Consider the following 22,177-nt stretch of genomic DNA (forward strand, 5'->3'; position numbering starts at 1 on the left):
TCCCTATCTCTAGTTCTCTCTCTCTCCTCCTTCTCCTTCTCTAGTTCTCTCTCTCTCTCATCCCCTATCTCTTGTTTTCTCTCTCTCTCTCTCTCTAGTTCTCTTTCTCTCTCATCCCCTATCTCTAGTTTTCTCTCTCTCCTCCCCTCTCCTCCTCCTCCTCCTCCTCCTCCTCCTCCTCTCTCCTAGTTCTCTCTCTCTCATCCCCTATCTCTAGTTTTCTCTCTCCTCCTCCTCTCTCTCTAGTTCCTCTCTCTCATCCCCTATCTCTAGTTTTCTCTCTCTCCTCCTCCTCCTCTCTCTCTCTAGTTATCTCTCTCATCCCCTATCTCTAGTTTTCTCTCTGTGCTGTTCTCAGATTTTACTCCCTTTCCCTTTTGCTCCCACTTTATCACTCAACCGCTCTCTCCCTTCTTTCCAACACTCCTATTCACTTTGCTCTTTCGCCCAACAAATTCCTTTTCTCCTTTTCTTGACAGGTGATAAAGTTAGGCGCTGAATAATTTACATGTGTTGATAAACGAAGGCAGGTAAGAAGCAACCTGTCTGCGATTAAGTGGTTTCTCTCTCCGGATGCTGATGCATTAAATAGTTCATTCCTTCAGGTTTCGTCCATTTCTTTTGTTCATAAACTCTGTCCACCACTGACCATACATGCTTTAAAGCAGCATTCTTCAAAGTCACATAATGATATGATTTGAGAATGCAATGTAAATGTTCAACCAATATTATTAATAATTAAGGAAAACAATAAACGGATTTTTAAGAAGTAAACTAATGTCGATTTAACACCTGTGCTGTAGGCGATAAAGCTAGTCTAAAAAGTCACCTAAAAACCGCATGGTCTCTGAAAGAAATAAACATTATACCGGTTGTGATAGAAGCAACTGGTTTAATAAAAAAGAACCTTCAGAAATACTTAGAAGCAATCTCCGGAAGACCAAGCTGTAACGAAATACAAATAGTAGCCATAAAGGGAACAGCATCTATTCTTAAAAGAACCCTCGGATATAAATTTAAATCATAACAGAATCAAGTGTTAGCTTCAGGGGGAGTTAGCTCCCTTGATATCTTAAAACTTACTGAAGTTAAATAAAAAAAAAAAGAAGGGAATGAGTGTGGGTGACAGTAAAAAAAAAAACGTGATGAGACAGCAATTATCTGTAAAAATGCAGTTAATGATTAACTGCATTTTTACATGTATGCATGTGTATGTGTGTGGGGGTATATATATATATATATATATATATATATATATATATATATATATATATATATATATAAAATCATTACTATAATAATTTTTAAATACCTACAGACACTAGCGTTTCATCCATTCAGGAATTATCAGTGCAGGGTGTCACGATTACCGCCGGTTGGGAGATTCGAACCGGGCCACAAAGCCATCTCTGATTCCATTAGCAAGGAACAAACCACTTGGCCAACTTTAACCACAAGAAATATCGTTGAAATTTTAAAGATTTATTTTTACACACACACACACACACACACACACACACATACGTATGTAAGAATGTAAGATCCACAGGGGCAGACAATTGACTTCATGGCCACCTGTTTGGGTACGGAGGAGAGGGGGTAACATACAATTAACACAATTTTATAGGAAACAAGCATCCACACGTTGACACGTAATTTTTGGAATATGACATCTTCATGCAGTGACAAGTACGTACCTTACAAAGATTTTTTCAGATTTTTCTTGTAAAAATTTTTTTGGGGGCTTTTTTATAGACATGCACCAAGAACTCTACCAAACTCCTTCGCCAATTTTGGGTATAAACACTTGAAATTTTACATATAGGTTCCTTGGACATGGATCTAACTTAATAACTTGATTTGAGCCCAAAACAATAAATTTTAAGGGGTCATAATAGGGGTCTAATTAAAAAAAAAAATTGACCTCTGCAGTCTATCAAATTACTCAGACAATTTCTGGTCTAAATATTTGAAATTTTACTTTTGGTATTCAGAGATAGGACAAGCTTTTTAATCAGTTTGGGTCGAAATTTGAGCTACCAATATATAAATGTATGTATGTATGTTTGCGTGTCTGCCTAAAATTTTCGACAGAGGCAACGGTTTTTCATAAGATCAGTATCGTTTTAAAGCCCGATGGTTCAGACGATAAATACCGAAAAATTGGTTAAAAACATTAATTTCTTCACCTTCAACTGGGCACTTTTCTACAGGGTGGGCTTGCTTTTTCCTCCGATATTTTCAAAAGGCATTCCCTCTTTTCGATTGTCTAGCCTTAATTTAAACCTACATCACTTCCAGTTTGGCGGGGATCATAACAGCAAAGACGTCACATTTTTCCCCGTTCTTTTCCTCCTTCGCAGTACGGGTTCGAGCCTGCCTTCCTACTATCATTTTTTTTTTTTTTTTTTGCTCAACACACACTTCCAAACACCCGGGAAATGCCAGGCACCTATGCTAGTATATATATATATATATATATATATATATATATATATATATATATATATATATATATATATATATATATATATATATATATATATATATATATATATATGGACCAAGTAGTAGTTTGTGTCTGCATGATTTGCTGTACTGGAAACCATCAGAAATTTACTGGGTTTCACAAGAGTCTCTCTATTACTATTATTTGTGCAAAAACTTTGAGCCTTCTCTTGACCTGCCAATCCACCAGGACATCCAATAAAACTTCCTAATACTGGCATGTTGGTTTTGAGAAAGCTCATTAAATTAATTAATTAATTATAATTTGCCTTCTTATTTTTCTTGTCAATTTTTATTTATTAAATATTATTTAATGTTTGTTGTTACATTCCTGAAGTTTTATTGATGTTGGACATTTTTCCAATTTTGATTAGTAATTCTTGCCCCTGTCTACATTTAGTTATAGTCTCTTCGTTTTTGTTTAATAAATTAATTTGACTTTTGAAATTTATACTTTAATATTTTCCTCTAAGCATAGTTTGCAATTTCTACTATTTATTTTGCAATGATGGGCTAATTTTAAGATTTCCCTATTTATATATTTGTTCCTGTATATATTTAGAAAGTATTGTCTTATTTCTATATTTTTCACACCTGAATATCATTGTTTCATCATCTTGTATACACTCGAAATTATTTTCTGTATCCGCTTTGTAGACATTCTATTCATTATTTTTATTTACTGTTGCTTTGTATGTAACATTAGCTATTAACCATTTATTCATTAGTGGGCAATTATCTTTATTATGCAATTACATAAGTTCATATTTAGGCATGTAATGATAATGTCAGGTCACCATATTGTATATATTATGGTGCACATAGTAGCAGCATACACAAACTGATTTTGTGAATAGAATATATATTTTTTATTGCACTAAAAATGTAGAAAAATATTAAAAAAACATCTGATTTGAAAATTCAGTCCTTTTTGAAATTTTATTAAAACTGAAATAAAAATAGATTCATGTCGGTATAATTTTTTATATTCAATAATTTGTATTCTTTCTCACATTTTTAAAAAAACGTTTATATATATATATATATATATATATATATATATATATACACTAGCAGTTCCGCCCGGCTTTGCTTGGGCCCTATGTACTGTTTATAAGGTTATGTGCATATGTATATATTAAAAAGTGTGAATATGTAAAGTAATGCCTTTCTGTATAATAGTCTTCCTTAACTACCATAGAGAAAAGACAGACATTTTCACTTTTATATATATAGATAGATTGGATGCCATATATAGTAATGATTTAAAAAGTACATAAAAAAAAGACTCATGCGCCACCATCGAGAATCGAAACCAAAACGTTCAGCTCACGATTTATTTTGCCTCTGCTGTCAATGACTATGTTATGAAAACATGTTTACTGAAAGGCTAAAAATTAAAACATGAACCAATAGCTACAACGTTATTCATTTGTAATACCGGCGTTTGACCTTCACCTGGCAAATTTCATTTTTTTTTTTTTTTAATTTTCACACTTTTGCACCTATTTTTCCGGGATAAAACACAAATATAAAGTTTTGCATGGATTCAAATACCTTATATATGAAGTTTCATGCCTGTAGACCAAAAACTCTAGGAGGAGTTTTTGGCAAAATTTGTTAAACAAAAATATATACGTATACATAAATATATATGGAAACAATTTTGTGTTTACCATAAACTTTTTACGCAAATATTATTCAAGTATAAATCATGTAGAATATCTGCATGAATATAATTACATGTAATAGCTAACTAAAGATGATCATCCCATAAGAAAACCGAAAACTAATAGGGAATTAATTAAAATGAATGTTTAAAAGAATATGCAAATTAGCTAGATCTTTTGTTAGTGAATGCAATTCCACAACCCATATATAAGAAAATTGTATTTTCTTTTTAAATAAATAGAAAAGACGGTTTTTAATATGAATATCAGTACACACAAAAGAAAAAAGAATTTACTGGAGTATAGATAAAACTCAGATCAGCTTGCTTGCTTTAGGCGTTTAAATCATCCATCTGGTTTCAAAAATTTTGTCTGCTAACCTATTTATTTTTTTCAGGCCTTATTTAAAACACAATCAACCGAGAACCACATCACTCTATATAAAAGGCATATAAGATATTGACAGATACACACTCGAGAGTCAAAACAATAAAAAGAATATGCTGTTGTCCTAGCCCTACTTATAACCGATACTAAGAATACAATTGTAAATTACTGAAGACTTCTATCCAGTCATGTCTGACGGGACAAGAACATGCTACTCCCGTAAATTAAATAAAGGATTCCGTTCGAAATTCCTTGCATACAAATTATCAATCGTCATCGAAAAAATATAATGCACTTTTTTGATTTCTTTTCAGAAAACACGACAAATTACGAGGATTAACTTTAGTTGCTGATGTTCGTGGATCAACAAGTTCTACTGTGAACACTATTTTGGAAGCGTTACACTTATACCAGGTGAGTTTTTTTGTTTTTTTAAATTTTTTTTACAAGGAAGTCACCACTTATCAAGGTCCAGAAGCCACTCGGGGATAAGGGTTATTGTGTGTATAGTACGTTAGTATTGGAGATTTGATAAAGTGTCTTACTTAAGGAGGCGGTTCATCAGGAATTTGTTCACATTGGACTTAAAGACATCCAGGTTGTAGTCAGGTGGGAAACAGGCAACCAAAACAGAGTTCCACATGCGTGCAGCTCTAAGAAAGAAGCTTTGTTCATGGAATCTACGTTTTGATTTTGGCACAGATAAGGAGTGGGGAAAATTTTTGACAGTGGTTTCAGCTAGATGGGTGTTTTTCGTGAAAGATTGACGAGGCGGAACCAGAGATTGGAGCTCAGACGAGCACCTGTCATGGTAGTAATGATAAAACAAAGACAGGCTCGCAGCATCTCTTCTGTAGGAGAGAGGTTGCAGGGAAGAGAAAAGGGCATCACCTACTAGGCCACAAAGTCTATTTTGTACTCTGTCAAGGCAGGATAGGTTGTTTTTAGCAGCTCCTGCCCAGATGTGGCAGCAGTACTCCATCCTTGGACGTTCTTGGCTTCTATATAGATAGAGAATTGCATCAGGGGTGAGATATCTTCTGGAGTGGTAGAAGGATCCTACCATTTTTCCGGCGACCTTGGCAAGTGACTTGATGTACATGTTCCATTTCAGGTCAGGAGTAAAGGTCAAGCCCAGAAGCTTATCAAAATATGGAGTTTCCCCTAGACGAGAACGACCCATTTCAATTGATGCCAGATGGGGATAAGAGCGTTGATGATGTAAAGATAGGAGCTTGGTTTTAGATGCATTAAAAGTAACCAACCACCTCCTCCCCCACTGTACCACGCGCTCAAGATCAGAGGAGAGAGAATCAGAGAGAACTTTATCATTTATGGCCTTTGATGTTTTGCCATAGATGGTCGTGTCACCAGTATAAATGTCAACGAATGATTTAAGTATGTGTTTTGGGAGATCATTGATGTATATCAGGAAGAGAGTTGGGCCCAGGATGGACCCCTGAGGGACTCCAGCATTAATATTGAGGGCCTCTGATTTCTGCCTATCAACCACTACTCTTATGAGCCGATCAGAGAGAAATGATTTAATGATTGAGAAAACATTTCCAGTTATACCGTAGCTGGAAATCTTGTGAAGTAGGCCCTTATGCCATACCTTATCGAAGGCCTTTGATATGTCAAGAGCAATTGCCCTAGAGAGGAAGCCTTAATGAAATTCTCTTTTTGTTTCTCAAAATTTAACAAAAATCAAAACTTATTGGCGCCAAAAGCAGAAAAAAAAATAATGCCATGTTTAAAAATAAAAAAGGAATTAATTAAAAAAAAACAAAAAAAAAAAACAAGTTATGTACGTCCTCAAAGCAATTATTTAACGCTCCTATTTCTCATATGTTATATCTCCCTTCTTTTGGAAATAGGGTACGATTATGAATATTTCCAGTATCAAATAATCCTTATACACTGTGAAATTTACTTTATGTATGAAAACCAAAGAGGGGAGATATACCATATGATAAATATTTGGAATCAAGTCTCCTCTTGTTGTTATTTCAGATCATTCGAATTCATAGCAGCAAGTTTAAGTCTCCTCTCCATCAAGGTCGGAGGTTTGGGGGAAATATGTATATCAGTATCATTAATGTAGTTAATTTGAAAACATTGTTTAGTACAGGTATTTCTAATATATAGAAAATCATAATGAGTCTGTTTAAATAAATAAAACATCGGACAATGAAAAAGAAAATATTTTTCTTTGACAAGGAATATTTTGATATTTGAGAGCTAAGATCAAAACAAATTCTATTTATTTTTAACAAGCACATTGTCATGGTTTCATATATGAGAGAGGGGGGAGATAGATTAAAACGAAACCAAGATACAATACATATTATATCAGATATAGATTTATATATATGTATATGTTTGCTTGGGTTAATGTATTTCTTTTGTTCACGATTTTCAGGGGCCCCACGCTGTCTCGTATTCCTTCTTTTGTATATCTTGATTTCCAGTCAATTAGAGCCAGTTTCAATGAAACCATCAATTTGAGACTTTTTTTTTTTAACTGATAAAAAGAATTTCCTCTCTTTTACAATAAAAATAAATAAATTCTTTCTTTATTTGAGAATTCTTTGAAAATGAAACACAATGTTTACACTGTTTGATTGCCGCTGGATTTTCCGAGAAACATAAGCGTATGAGAAAAAAACTAGATCCTTTTGTTTTTAATTATGTGAAAAAGATCAAAGTAGAAAACTTCAGTGGCCATTTTATGCAACCTCCATCTTCATCCTTTGGCTTTATGAAAACCTAGCTGTTATATCTGCCTACACCGGGCTCCTGGAATCTTCCTTTTTCTGCACATCAGTTCCACTGGTAAAATATATATTTTACTATAAATTGTAGAAAAAATATTAAAAATGTACTTTTTTTTTTTAATTTCTAAACGTTTTATTAAAATACAAACAATTATACTAAATAAATAACAATTATTGTTAATTCTTTTTTTTTTTTTTTTAATAAAAAAATTAAAAGATTATTCACTGATCCTACCAGATCAAGCTGTCTGGATATACACTATAGATTGATGTCGTTTGTTTTCTTTCCCTTAGCAAAACTCAATCATGTTCTGCAAAGTCAAAAACAAAACGAACAATTTCCCTATACAAAAAAATCAAACCAAACACCATTAATAAATTGAAGATATAAAGAACTTGAAGTGTAAAAACTTTTTTAAAATTACTGGAGTCAGCATTCAATAACCTGAAAAGGGTTGATTTGCCATAAAACAAAACAGACAAACCAAACATCATAAATAAATATTTGAAGATGTAAAAAACTTAAAGCATACAAACTTTTGGCACTTCTGCATGTCAGTGACATATTAGCAACAGAGACGATTTATCGACCTCTGTTCTTCGAAAGAGAACTGACGTCTAGCGGCCATTATGTGAACCTCAAATATAAACAAGTGTTTACGATAATCCCAAAATATATGATAACAAAATAAATAACACAAAAATATGAAAATCGAAATATTTATTGTATAAAAAAATGTATCAAGATATAATTTTAATGTGTTAATATATATTTTTTTTTCAAAAGTGATTCATAACTGAAAATAAAAAATATGATAAAAACACGAAATATTTATAGATTGTTTTTAGATTTTTTTTTTTTTACGGTAAGTTTGTATAAAAATGTAGCAAAATATAATTTAAAAAAAACAAAGTTTGTATAAAAATGTAGCAAAATATAATTTAAAAAAAAACAAAATTTGTATAAAAATGTAGCAAAATATAATTTAAAAAAACAAAGTTTGTATAAAAATGTAGCAAAATATAATTTTAAAAAAACAAAGTTTGTATAAAAATGTAGCAAAATATAATTTAAAAAAAAACAAAGTTTGTATAAAAATGTAGCAAAATATAATTTTTAAAAAACAAAGTTTGTATAAAAATGTAGCAAAATATAATTTAAAAAAAAAACAAAGTTTTTATAAAAATGTAGCAAAATATAATTTAAAAAAAACATAAAATTTGTATAAAAATGTAGCAAAATATAATTTAAAAAAAAACAAAATTTGTATAAAAATGTAGCAAAATATAATTTTAAAAAAACAAAATTTGTATAAAAATGTAGCAAAATATAATTTAAAAAAAAACATAAAATTTGTATAAAAATGTAGCAAAATATAATTTTAAAAAAACAAAGTTTGTATAAAAATGTAGCAAAATATAATTTAAAAAAAAACATAAAATTTGTATAAAAATGTAGCAAAATATAATTTAAAAAAAACAAATTTTGTATAAAAATGTAGCAAAATATAATTTAAAAAAAAAAAAATTTTGTATAAAAATGTAGCAAAATATAATTTAAAAAAAACATAAAATTTGTATAAAAATGTAGCAAAATATAATTTAAAAAAAAAACAAATTTTGTATAAAAATGTAGCAAAATATAATTTAAAAAAAAACAAAGTTTGTATAAAAATGTAGCAAAATATAATTTTAAAAAAACAAAGTTTGTATAAAAATGTAGCAAAATATAATTTAAAAAAAACAAAGTTTGTATAAAAATGTAGCAAAATATAATTAAAAAAAAACAAAGTTTGTATAAAAATGTAGCAAAATATAATTATAAAAAAAACATAAAGATTGTATAAAAATGGAATAAAACCAAATTTTAATTTGCACGCACTTTTAGAAAAGGAAGAATTATCAACTCCTATTCTTTGGCTGACAAGTGACATCTGTCGCGGTTCTCATAACTAAAATACACACATTCGCCTCATGTCACACACATGCAGAAGTGTCAAACTTTTTTCCAGAATTACTGAATTTAACATTAAATAACTCTAAAAGGGTTGATATGCCGGAAAAACAAAACAGCTAAACTCAAAATCACTCTTCTCCCAAACAAGAACATATTTAACTTTACAGATTGAGACACGGCATATATTGAACTATATAATTTAGATTGTTTGAATCGGGTGGAGGGGGGTTAAAGCCAGTTAAATATTTAAAAAATGTCCTACAAGTCGTTTAGTCCTGTTTGATAAAAAGACTTCATTGTTTCTTTTTTAAATTTTCCTACGAAATTCTTTATCCTAAAAACAAACAATGCACTTATTTGATTTCGAATTTGACATTTGAAAGTCAGGCGACAATTTACTTACTTTATATTTTTGTCACAATCTTTCGTTCAGTATTTCTTTTGTATGTTTCTAAGATTTAAAAGTATGTTTAAAAAATTAAAACAAGCATGTGAGATTTTTTTTTTTTTTTTTTGTGACTTTGTCAAGACTACTTATGCACGGTGAAATCTATTTAAATAAAACATTTAATATTGGCCCATAAACTCGTTGATTTTAAAACTCAGACGTTTAATCGATTTAGTTTTTAACCGACTTTAAATCAACTTTTATATACTTTTAACCTCCCATCACTCGATACGATTTTTTGTGTTTTTTATTTTTCACTTTTCTACTTTCCATTTTTACTCCTATTCACTTTCATCTCATCAACTCCGTCAAATTCCACCTGAAGATGATTTGCAGTCGAATCGAAAGCGCTCGTGATAACTGTGGAACTTTCATTAATATTTTCGATTTTGATATAAAAAACTATACGGAAAACCAAAAAAATATATAAAAAGAATATTAAAGCAAAGCACCTCCGTTGTATTTAATGCCTGCTTGAATAAATAAAACAATTAGATGTATGTATGTATGAACATATTTAACCGATAAACTTTTAAACTACTGGTCACATAACAGTAAAATTAACAGGAAATGGTAATCATACACCAAGGATGGTTTATAATAAGTAAAATCTTTGTTTGAATGGATGAATAGCGCATACAGAAATATGTCGGCATGTTGAAATGCACAATGTCTGTTATTTTGCACATGCGTAAATTCATTCAAAGCTTGAAATGGTTTGATTTTAAATCTTTTTTTTTATCTATCTATCTATAGCTCAAACTGTAGGGAATGCGGCTGGTGTGCTAAATGTTTGGATTTTTATTCTAGATAATGACACCTAAATCATTTTTTTTTTATCTTTCGAAATCACTACTATATATTAGGTACAATATAATAATCAACAGAGAATTGGTTCTTTAATAATAAATACGAAATCTGCATTAGTGAAAATATATTTAAGCATATTTTATGAGTGGGCAAGGTCGGGCACTACCCCTCCCCTCCCGCTAGTTGCGTAAATAAACAAATAGATGTCTTGAATTTTTTAAATGAAAATTAATAAATTGGATTATTTAAGTACCTGTTTTATTCTCATAGCGTCTTGATCAATGTAACCCCCGACATTCTTCAGGTGTTCCTTGTCAAACTCCTGAATCTTTATGTCAAATTCAACAATCTGTACAGAATATCAAACCGAACCCTTTATATAATCCACGAGAGTAACTTGTTCAGAAAGAAACCATTTGTAATTTTATTCTTAGTATCAGCCGTATTGAGGATTGAACCATCAACCCCCAAAAGGCTATCACTTTTATCCGTTGTGCTATGGATCTTTGCTTCGCCTTCATTTCCTATGAATCAGCATGTTAGTTCCATTTGCCTTGATCAGGTAGAAGTCTTAAATAATTTATTATATTCTTAGTCTTATCTGTCACTTAGAATTGATTGTACTCATCACTTTTATCTGTTGCGCCACAGGTTCAGTTCTATCGTATACACTTTGATCTTACTTGAACACTATATGTAAAATATAGCATGGTCCGTATTATGCATACGGGCAAAACACATGTTGCAATATAACATCAACACCAATGCAGCGAACACTATGTCGGTCATGATCGCCATTCTCCGACACTTGATGACAGTGACAAAGAGTTGTTAAGGCAGTAAGTGCCCACAAGTAATCGCCTCAATACAGCAATAACTAGCAGTGTCATGCACTGATAATGACAGTTGTAAAGGCAAGTTGCCACCCTAAAACAACACTAATAGCCAGTAACCACCAGCACCAACAATGACAGCCACTGTATTCTGCTAGTTGCCACTACCAGACAATGCATGACAGTAAAAGCCAGATGTTTTTATTTTGGCCACTGCTGCCAGTGCCCGCAATTTTCTTCTGCCAACAGTGCCTACTGCTAGCAACCACTGCCATTTCTCAGTGTTAATATTTTTTTAATTGTTTATCCATAGTCAGTAATTTACGTGACTCACATATGATAATGTACTAGATAATCATAGGTATTTTTTATTTTAGGGGAGACAGCTTCGCTTTAGCTGTTCTGGCTTAGGGCTATATCCTCTGGGCAATGTTGGTACACGGTTCCTGCTAGTTTAAAAATAAAAATTTAACGTTGGCTTATCGTTTTTGTTTCATATCAACGTTTTTAGAGCTGCTAAATACCAACAATCCCTATTGTAAGCAATTTCTTGGATACAAAACATTGGCGATGGCCTTCTACTTTACGCAAGCGAAGTGGATATTTATACCATTATCAAGAAAGTCTAATTAGATTCAAATTCAATGGATCCCATAATTTACATTATTTATGATAGTTTGTTTCAACATTAAATAACCCAAAAAGGGTTGATATGCCACTAAACAAGCAAACCAAATGAAACCCAAATTGAAGTGGACAAGAAATTGATTAATTTCTTTCTATCAAGATTTATTAATGTCAATTCGTTAGCGTTAGCTTCTTAAATCAAATGGCTTCATGCTTTGTTTGGGGCGATTTTCATAAATATGTATACTGATGTTGAACTTGATTGCAGTTAAAAAAAAATTTTTTTTGTTATATAACCCACACACCTACTCCTTTCTGTTTGTCTCTGCTAATCAGTTGTTATACCAACTAACGTTTGCCTTTGCTATTTTGAACGATCAGCCCTAGTCTTTATCAGAATGAACTCTGATCCAACTTGATCCACCATATTGAGAATGACTTCCTCTTTCAGGAATAGGGTTGGTTTATTGTCAATTCTCAGAGGTGTCTCTACGGGGAAATGCCAACAGTCCCGTTTACCATTCACAACTATGTTTGTACCCATCCAGAGTGCCCTCGTGTTAAACTAACTCTATGTCTAAGCTTGTGGCCAGTGGGAATTGGATAAATATCAGCTACAGCGGAAATCTTTTATTTCTGTCATAAAACAATAATTTTTCATATTTTTTAATCACATTTTATAATCGACCTATTTTGTATAATGAAAAGAGTGTTTTTGCTAATGAGCCAGGAGATCGGGGCACAATCCTCTTTTGAGTTATACTAAAAAACTGAAAAAATGGTACTTGATGCCCACTTGCTAAACACTCAGCATTGTAAGGGGGTGTCAAAGGAAAGTGGAGTAATCCTGGGAATGGAGTAGGGCTTCGATATAGCAGCTAATGAAAAGGAGCTTTTGGGCCGCCTTCTACTATAGTCGATCACTTAGCTGAACATTTATTTCACAATTAACCTTGAATCATTGTTTTATTTCATGTGATTTCTATGATTTTGCTCTTTCCAAGGTTGGAATTTAGTTGGAAGATTAGCAACGAAATAAATGTTGGCGCCGCTATTGAATTCTGGTATTGTTTTTTGTTTCAAGAAATGGTCACAGGGTGCAAACTCAAGTGCCACTTAATTTATTTTTAAAAAAATTGTGTGTTTGTCTGTGGAGACGACTTTCGTTATTATTCTTTGTCTCATATTTAAGAACATTTTTTGCAAGCATTGAATAAGAATTGTTTTTTTTTATTTTTTACTTTTCTTAACCCTTTATGACTTGAATTATGATGTAGATGATTAAAAAATATATTTATTGTTAATTTTAGTTAGTTTAAAGGGTTATGGCGCTGATTGTCTTCAAACAAAAAATTATGAAGTTCAATAGTTAAACTACCACTGAGAAGTTTTTCATTTCACAAAGTTAACTTGATTATTATCCATAGCGCTTGAAAAAAAAATGTGTTTATGACAACAAACGAAATCCTCCACTCTCTGAGACAGATGGCGACATACTGAATGTAAGCAATGGACAGTTGCAATGTATCTGTCATCTACCCAGATACTGAATTAATACGTACAAGGGGTGTTTAAATCAATTCCTACTTGATTTATGCCATATTCATTTATTTAAGACTGAACGAATTAGTTCAATTAGATCATAAAGGGTTCGATCTAAATTTTTATATTTTCATTTTTATAATTTTCCTTTACTTCTGTCTACTTAATTCCTTTTCTTTCTATTTGATTCAAAGAGTTTGACAGAATTTGTAAGAAATATAATAAATAGTACTTGACAAGGATTGCAATGTGAACACTTCTGCCTTGATACCCGACCGCCTGAGAATAGAAATGGGTCGATCACAAGTTGCTATGATCAGATGTGCCTACAAAACTGACCTAACCATCTGTTAATGTGAAGAGATGAATCATACGATGCAACAATGCCTCGTCTGTCCTCTACTGTCTAACCAGTGCAGCTTGAAAGATTTTTCAGAACACAACAATAATGCAAAGGATTGTGTAAAAAAAAGTGAGGAACTGTTGTATTATTATCACATGCTTCAAAGACATGCAAAGAAGAACAAGACCACAAGGGAGACAACCTAAGCAGCAAAACTGAAGTTGGCTTGCCAGGACACTATTTATACAAATGTAGGCAAATTTTGACATATTTGATTGGTTTGAAAATATGGTTTCTTTTTTGCCAATTGTCATAAAATTTTAACCATAGAATAGTATTATAATCTTCAAAAAGGCTGCAATTTTTCATGTATTTTCATCTCGTATAACGAAAGATATAAGCATTTCAATATTCAAATTGGATACCAGTATAGATATATCCATAGATATACCACCTTTTTTAACAATTTTATAAGTTCCAAATCTCAGCGACTATTGATCAGAATTTAACAAATAAAGGCTCATTGGAAAGCTAATGACCTGAATTGTGTAGTGGGCTCCATGACATTTGCCCTTAAGGTCATGCATGAAGATGGATCATCCAGAACTTATTTTTAGCACTTTTTTACAGCCATAAAATGTTTCAATTGTAGTCATTTGTTTTCCTAGTTTTGCATATGAATAACAAAATATTTGATATTTTCCCAAAACCTCTGGCCTTGATGAAGGTGAGACTAAAACTTGCTACTATAGTTTCAAATGATCTGAAATAACAGCAAAAGGAGACTTGATTCCAAATATTTCTCATATGTTGTATTTCTCTTTGGTTTTCATATATAAAGTAAATTTCACTGTGTAAAAGGATTATTTAATACTGGAGATATTCATAAACGTACCCTACGAGGTATTTCCAAAAGTGGAGAGATATAACATATGAGAAATATTTGAAATCAAGTCTCCCCTTGCTATTATTTCAGATCATTTGAAACCATAGCATCAAGGCCAGAGATTTGGGGAAAATATTTATATATATCCCGGCGCTTTTTCATTATAATATTGAAATTTGAAAATCGAAATATTGAATTTCAAGTAAAACCAATATTATCTACTTAATTGTCATCTCAAATTTAGTAATATATCCAAAAATTATGAAAAGCGATTAGGTACAAAGTTAATTATTAATAAAAAATAGTTTTCGAAATAAAATTCAAGTTTTCACTTAAATAAACAGCATGGAGCCAGGGGAAGTAACTCGATTTGTCTTATTGCAATTAATGGCGGCTTTTATTGATTACTAAAATCTTAAAAGTACATGTTTTATGTAATAATGCAGCAATATTTAACTAATTGGGACATGATAATTAAGTAGATAACATTGTTTTTAGTTGAAATTGACATAATAAGTCAGTAGTTATTGTTTTTTAATGAGAACTCAAGTATTTGACTGGGATTTCGCTACTCTCTCTCTCTCTCTCTCTCTCTCTAATATACATATATAGAGACTCTTGTTCATCACTCTAGACAAGGCCACCGATATGTAATTAATTGGCCAGTGTGATAGAGGCTGCATTTAATGGTAGATGCACTGACGAACTACAAGCCCTTGTACAACCTCAAAGTAAATACTTCCAACAGACCCAACAAGCAGCAAAATCCCACCCCTACACAGTAAAAATCCCCAGATGTAAGAAAGCCTTCTACTCTAATAGTTTCTTCCCCAGAACTGCTAGACTTTGGAATTCCCTTCTGAGTTCCTGCTTCCCTGTCTGTACTGACATGCAGAAGTTCAAATGTAATGTTAACAGACACCTAACTGCTCAACTCCCTACATAGTATCCCTGTAACTTATGGCCCAGATAGTAGCCCCTTACATCAAAGTGGCACTGTGCCTTGTTTTGGGTGAAAATGCGAGAAAATAAAGAATTTCTAGGGATTCAACCTAGATAAGAAATTGGACAGCAAGCTATTTATTAATGATATATTTAAATTTCTGCATATTAATAGTGTTGGGGAAACAGCAATCATGGAGAGAATTTCAAAGGCAAATCGCCTGAGGAAGGAAACTATTAGAGTAGAAAATCTTCTGGCATTTAAGGAACACTGTAGTGAAGGGGTGTGATTTTGGTGTAAGTCAGCTGGGTCGGAGGTATTTATGTTGAAGGGGTACAAGTGCAGAGAGTTTGTTGGAACACATTCTGTGAAAGTACTTTTAAAACAAGAGCAAGATATAACTCTTTTTCATCTTCTTTTTTTACTTATACTGTGTGTATTTAGGTAGCATTCTTTCGTTTAAACAAACGTTGTTAAAGACAATAGTGCTTCCATTTGATTAGACGTTTTTTATTTTTTTCAGTTTTTCTGATCTTTTTAAGAAAAATTGAAAAAATAAAAATGATCTAATCAAACGGAACCTCTGTTGTCTTTAACAACGTTTGCTTATATATATATATATATATATATATATATATATATATATATATATATATACTAGCATTTCAGCCCGACGTTGCCCGGGTGTTTGGATGTGCATGTTGAGCAAAAAAAAAAAAAAAAGTGGTAGTAGGAAGGCAGGCTCGAACCCGTACCGCAAAGGAGGAAAAGAACGGGGTAAAACCTAACGTTTATGCTGTTATGACCACCGCCAAACCGAAAGCGACATTTTTAAAAATTAAGGCTAGACAATCTAAAGGAGAGGATAACTTTAAAAAATATGGGTGAAAAAAGTGCCCCCCCCCCCTGTAGAAAAGTGCCTAGTTGAAGGGGAAGATATTAATGTTTTTAGCCAAGTTTTCGATATTTGTTGTATGAAAGGTCGAACTTTAAAACGATACTGATCTTGGTAAAATCCGTCGCCTCTATTGAAAGTTTAAGGCAGACATACATACATACATTTATATATTGGTAACTAAAAAATTTCGACCAAAACTGATAAAAAAAAACTTGCCCTATCTCTGAATACCCTTTATGTAAAATTTCAAATATTTAGACCGGAAATTGTCTGAGTAATTTGGAAGAGACCACAGAGGTCAATTTTTTTAAAACTTAGACCCCTATTATGACCCCTTAAAATTTATTGTTTTGGGCTCAAATCAAGTTATTAAGTTAGATCCATGTCCAAGGAACCTATATGTACAATTTCAAGTGCGTAGACCCAAAATTGTCGGAGGAGTTTGGTAGAGTTCTCAAAGGTAAAATCCTTGAACTTTGACCCCTTAATCGCCAAATTTCTGGCCAAAATCCGATCACATCGATTTTCCCACATCTCAGTACCCTGTATATCAAATTTCGAGTCTGTAGACTAAAAATTGACAGAGTTATTGCGTAGGGAAATTTACACACACACGTTCACTTTTATATATGTATATATATATATATATATATATATATATATATATACTAGCAAATGTACCTGGCGTTGCTCGGTATTAAACATAACGTTAAATTCCTTTAAAAAAAACATGAAGTAATAATAAAATAGAAAGAAACTAAGACATATGCGTGCGAATATGATGTTTTTTTCCAAAACGCTCACTTCTTGTAAGTAAAAAAAGAAAAAATGCTTGAGCTGAGATTGAAACCAAAACCTAAAGACAGTGAATCAAGTATGATAACCATTAGACCAAGTTGATACGATCTTTAAAATATGTTTTCAAACCTACTTATTCTTAACATAAAGAAGTTGTCATGTTTCACAGCCACGCATGTGCAATCGTGAAACGGTTGACAAACAGATAAAAATTTGATCACCCTTAGCTTCACTTTTTTCCAGATGGAAACTGATTAAAAAATTTTCCACATGTCTGAATGCCATATCTACCATATTTCAAGTCTGTAGATCAAAAATTTGTTGAGTATATGAGTTGAGAAGTATACTCACACACATGCACACACATTCTCACTTTTGAGCAAACAAAAAAGCGACCATAATAGAGGTCAGTGCACCCAATGATGCAGGGCTTAACAGAGCTGAGAGGGAAAAGATAACAAAGTATCAAGGACTTATGTATGATATGAAACGAAATTGGAAATTAAGACGTTTCAATTATACCAGTCATCATAGGAGCAACTGGGCTTATGAAAAAGAACTTTAAAAAGTACATAGCAAGCATACCCGGTGTACCAAGTGCAAGTGAAATACAAACGATTGCACTGAAAGGGACAGCTAGAATCCTGAAAAGATCTCTTGGTTGGACTCACTAAGATAGGGGTAAATGTCGGACATCTGGTTGGATGTCCCATCCCTTAGAAGAAAAAGGTTAAGAAAAATGAAAAAAAAACAGTGGGAAACTTTTATAGACATTAACACTAGGGAAGCATAATTTTTTGCTCCGTTATATTTTTACTTGTCCATATATATTAAAAGAGATATGGCACATATCATGTTTGACTATCCTGGCTGAGTACAAATTAAATTTTTTTTTCTTTTCCAGTCAAATAGCGTTTCGTTTCGTTTCGTTTTCTTTTCCAGTCAAATAGCGTTTCGTTTCGTTTTCTTTTCCAGTCAAATAGCGAACAAGAACTACAGACAGTTTACTTTTTGATAAATGAAGAAGATCAGTCTCTCATCAAAGGATCTCCGCTTTATGACAGTCATGGACCTCTAAAGGTAAATATCCTTTTTCGCTTCATGCTAGTTGAAAGTGTCTGCTTTGTCTTCAGAACCAATGGACGTTTTAAGTCCAGATCTGAATAAATTTTAATTTGTCATTTGATTGAAAACTTAAAAGCATGTATAAATATATTTTTTTTTCTTTTTATTTCTCATCTTCAGTATGGTCCTTATTTAGAATCACACCTGATTAAATAACAAAAATACAGAAAAATCATCACAGAATGAAGATGTCATATTCCGAAAATCACTTAAATGGTTCAAGTAATTTTTTTTATTAAAAAATCAAATTTTACGATTTAAAGTTTTGATTATTTCGAATGTAAAGAAAATCTTTGTAGATAAATTGAATTGTCGCCCTTGAATTTTGGCAAAATATAAAACAATATGGCTTCTACTAGTATCCTCATGGCTTCATAACATAATTTGATTTTCTTAATTAAAAAAAACAAACTATCAATTTATATGATTTTTGGAATATGACATTTTCATTCCATGACGAGTACATTCATCACAAAGACTTTTAATCAAGTGTAATTTTAAATAAGCACTATATTCTTTATTACACAGAATAATATATAATATAGTGCAACTGAATTATCTAGATATGACCAGGGATGGAAAGGGGGGAGGATAGTAAAGCTTCTACATCAGCACATTATTATCTCAATGGCTCTGTGGACATTCCTGGGATCACACCAGAAAGACTTGTATCTTATTGAAAACATGAAATTAACATTTTGCTCATATTTTTATAGGTTTAAAACACCTATTAGTTGATGCAAAATTCACAAAGTGTTTCCATTATATTTCCAACCCTGTGTATGTATGTATGTATGTATGTATATATATATATATATATATATATATATATATATATATATATATATATATGATGAAACGATAAAATTGTCGCTCTAAAGAAAAAACACCACAGCTTTATTTTAAAACTTTTATTGAAAAAATCAATTCAGGTAACTTGATTATATAGTAGAGTTGACCTCTATTCAATGTAGCCGCCTTCAGTCTCAATTTCCATCTCAATACGGGCTTGGAACTGGGAGCACGCTTTTTCCACAAGCCCTGGCAGGAGCTTTTTTTTTTTTTTTTTTTACATGGGGGTGATCACTTATCAAGGCCCAAAGGCCACTCAGGGATAAGGGTTATTGCGTGTACAGTAATCAATGAGATAGTATTGTAGTAATCATTAGTATTGGGGGTTTTGATAGAGTGTCTTACTTAAGGGGGCGGTTTGTCAGGAGTTTGTTTATGTTGGACTTGAAGACGTCCAAGTTGTAGTCAGGTGGGAAACAGGCAAGCGGCAGAGAGTTCCACTGGCGTGCAGTTCTGTGAATACTAAGCAGATGATGGAGATCAAGCTGGCTTTGATGTTGTAGGAGGTCATGTTGGTGATGTAGTAGTCCAGCAAGTTCAGGCCAGTGAGAGAAGGGTACAAAGTCATAGCACACCTTCTGAAGCCAAGCCTGAGTCTCTTTGGATTTGTAGGCTGGCACCGAGTCCTGCTACCACCAAGGGATTACCACACTCTACAGTACATCCAGATACACTGTGGTGATTTTCAAACCAACTTTAAGATGTGAGGTGGCATAATATGGCCCTCACTTGAAACAATTCCAAAAACCATAACCGTCGTGGGTCGTCTTAGGCATTGAGCTGTGCCCTTAAGCGTTGAACTGTCTGAATTTGTATTTTGAGGGTGCTGGCAATGATCCTGTTGTCATAGCTTGAATCGGTAGAGAGCATGAGTTGTACATCAGCGCATCTCTGATTTCGCTCGTTGAACATTGTGTCACTTTCAGACATGATAGAAGGCTTTTATCGTTCTTGGGATTTGTACACAACTGGCCAACTAGTAGATGGTCTGCAACAAAAAAAGAAAACTGGTTTTCATCAAATGGAAATGGAATCATGTCGTCTTGGCTCGTTTATAGTTTCCACCCCATATCTTGATTAAGAATGTTTATGAGAACTGTTAGACATTATTTTTCATATTTGTCTTTGTATTTCATATGAATTTGTATTTTATTTTGTTCATTTCAACAACTTTTTTCTGTTTATTATTAGATCGACTTGTTGTTCTCCCTCGAAATGCTCCAGTCTTGTATTGCAATGGACCAGCTGCCACAAGCCTTTGATGGTCAGTTAGATTATAACCATGAAAGTTGGGTTCGTTTTCAAACGGTAAGCATTCTTCAATTCATCGCAAAATCTGTCAGCGTGCGCGCGCGTGCAGCCACTTACATTTGCTTCATAAACTGCAGCTGCCTTTATATCGGAGAAGCAATTTAAACTTACTTAGTAGCTATTTTTCCCCCACTTTTTCACGAATAATAAAATTTATTTACTTTCACTAATTCCGTTATTAGTTGACTTTATTTATTCCTTTGTTTTTTCTTTCCTCCTTTTCTGATAGTTCCCATCAAAATGAATACACGCAGATGAAACATTTCTAAATATATCCGACAAGACATTCTCTCACATAAGTAGTTGTCCTATAGTTATACTAGCTGAGATGCTGAGCATGCTGTTTCTAATTAGTCTTTAGTGGAAAATGAATGGGAATATTTAATGCTACTAAGACTAACCTGCTTTCCTTTAACAATTACAAGAAACTTTTTAAACCACCGATTGCCATGGCTAATCTCTACTATTATATAAAAATCACTTTGTGTGTGTATGAGTTCCCCATAGGTTCCGAAACAAATGAACTTATCTTTTGCAAATTTCACACAAAGCTAATTTATATGTCTGGCAGTGTTCTTAGATATGTTTTGTACAGTAATTTATCTGATAAGTATCGAAAATTGAAAAAATCCGATCTTAAAAATAGTTTTTCTTCCCTTATAGATAAAAAGAAGAATTTTTACAGGGAAATATTTTGTTACACTGGTGTAACCTTGCCCAGTGTAACATAAAACATTCCCCTTTTTTATCTATAAGCGAAGAAGACTATTTTTAAGATCGTCAAGCTCAAATATAAGCGGACGTGATATTGTAAACAAATCCAGATGGAATTTGATGAACGGCATTATCATTATTATTTTAAAAAAAATTTTGTGAATTAGTCCACCAGGCAAATTATTCCTCGTAATATATAATAATCAATAGAGGATTGATTCTATTATAATACATACACAATCTGCATAGATTAAAATATCATATTTAAGTGGGCAACGCCGGGCGTCCAGCTAGTAACACTCTACCTGAAAGTTCCTCATTCAAGCTTCTTAGATTAACATTCATAGACAACATGAATTGGAATAAATATATTGAGGACATTCACAAGGTTGTGTAAAAGTGGGCTCCCTCAACCATGCTAGAAAACCTGTATTTCTATAAAGCCACCATTTACCCATGCATATAGTATTGTCGTTACATCTGGGCTGGTGCATTCATCATTAATCTTTCCCTCTTAGTGTCACAAAAATAGTCTCCAACCTAATAGGTCCTACACTATCAACTAAGCTACAACTCCTGCCCCATCACCGCTATGCTGCATCCCGGTGTTTATATTAACTAGTACTTTAACGGAGTGTGCACTGATAAACTTGCAGCACTTTGTTCCTCTGTGATGTAATAACCCACTGACTAACCCGACACGCAGCAAAATCTCACCTCTTCACTAAATGCCGGAAAACCTTCTCCT

General features: G+C 32.6%; 1 protein-coding gene and 1 long non-coding RNA gene across 5 annotated transcripts in view; one reads left to right on the top strand and one right to left on the bottom strand.

Annotated features, from left to right (window-relative positions):
* The window catches only part of LOC145284453 (uncharacterized), a 1,345,403-nt gene that overhangs the window by 1,008,370 nt on the left and 314,856 nt on the right, over nucleotides 1–22,177 (top strand). Inside the window, exons 8-10 of the mRNA XM_080133278.1 lie at nucleotides 4,880–4,979; nucleotides 18,403–18,507; nucleotides 20,596–20,712. Coding sequence (XP_079989404.1) covers nucleotides 4,880–4,979; nucleotides 18,403–18,507; nucleotides 20,596–20,712 — 322 coding nt within the window. The remainder of the gene's footprint in view (nucleotides 1–4,879; nucleotides 4,980–18,402; nucleotides 18,508–20,595; nucleotides 20,713–22,177) is intronic.
* LOC145284458 (uncharacterized) overlaps nucleotides 1–22,177 on the bottom strand; it is a 275,200-nt gene that overhangs the window by 185,656 nt on the left and 67,367 nt on the right. For 2 of the 4 annotated variants that reach the window (XR_013868833.1, XR_013868832.1), the window contains exon 3: nucleotides 19,438–20,392. The exons of the other annotated variants lie outside the window; for them this stretch is intronic. This is a non-coding gene — a long non-coding RNA (uncharacterized LOC145284458). Of the gene's footprint in view, nucleotides 1–19,437; nucleotides 20,393–22,177 lie in introns of those variants that run through there. 4 annotated transcript variants of the gene reach the window in all.

The sequence above is a fragment of the Euprymna scolopes genome, chromosome 9, assembly GCF_053919585.1.
Source record: "Euprymna scolopes isolate OS-2025 chromosome 9, ASM5391958v1, whole genome shotgun sequence".
In the NCBI taxonomy this organism is placed as follows: Eukaryota; Metazoa; Mollusca; class Cephalopoda; order Sepiida; family Sepiolidae; genus Euprymna; species Euprymna scolopes.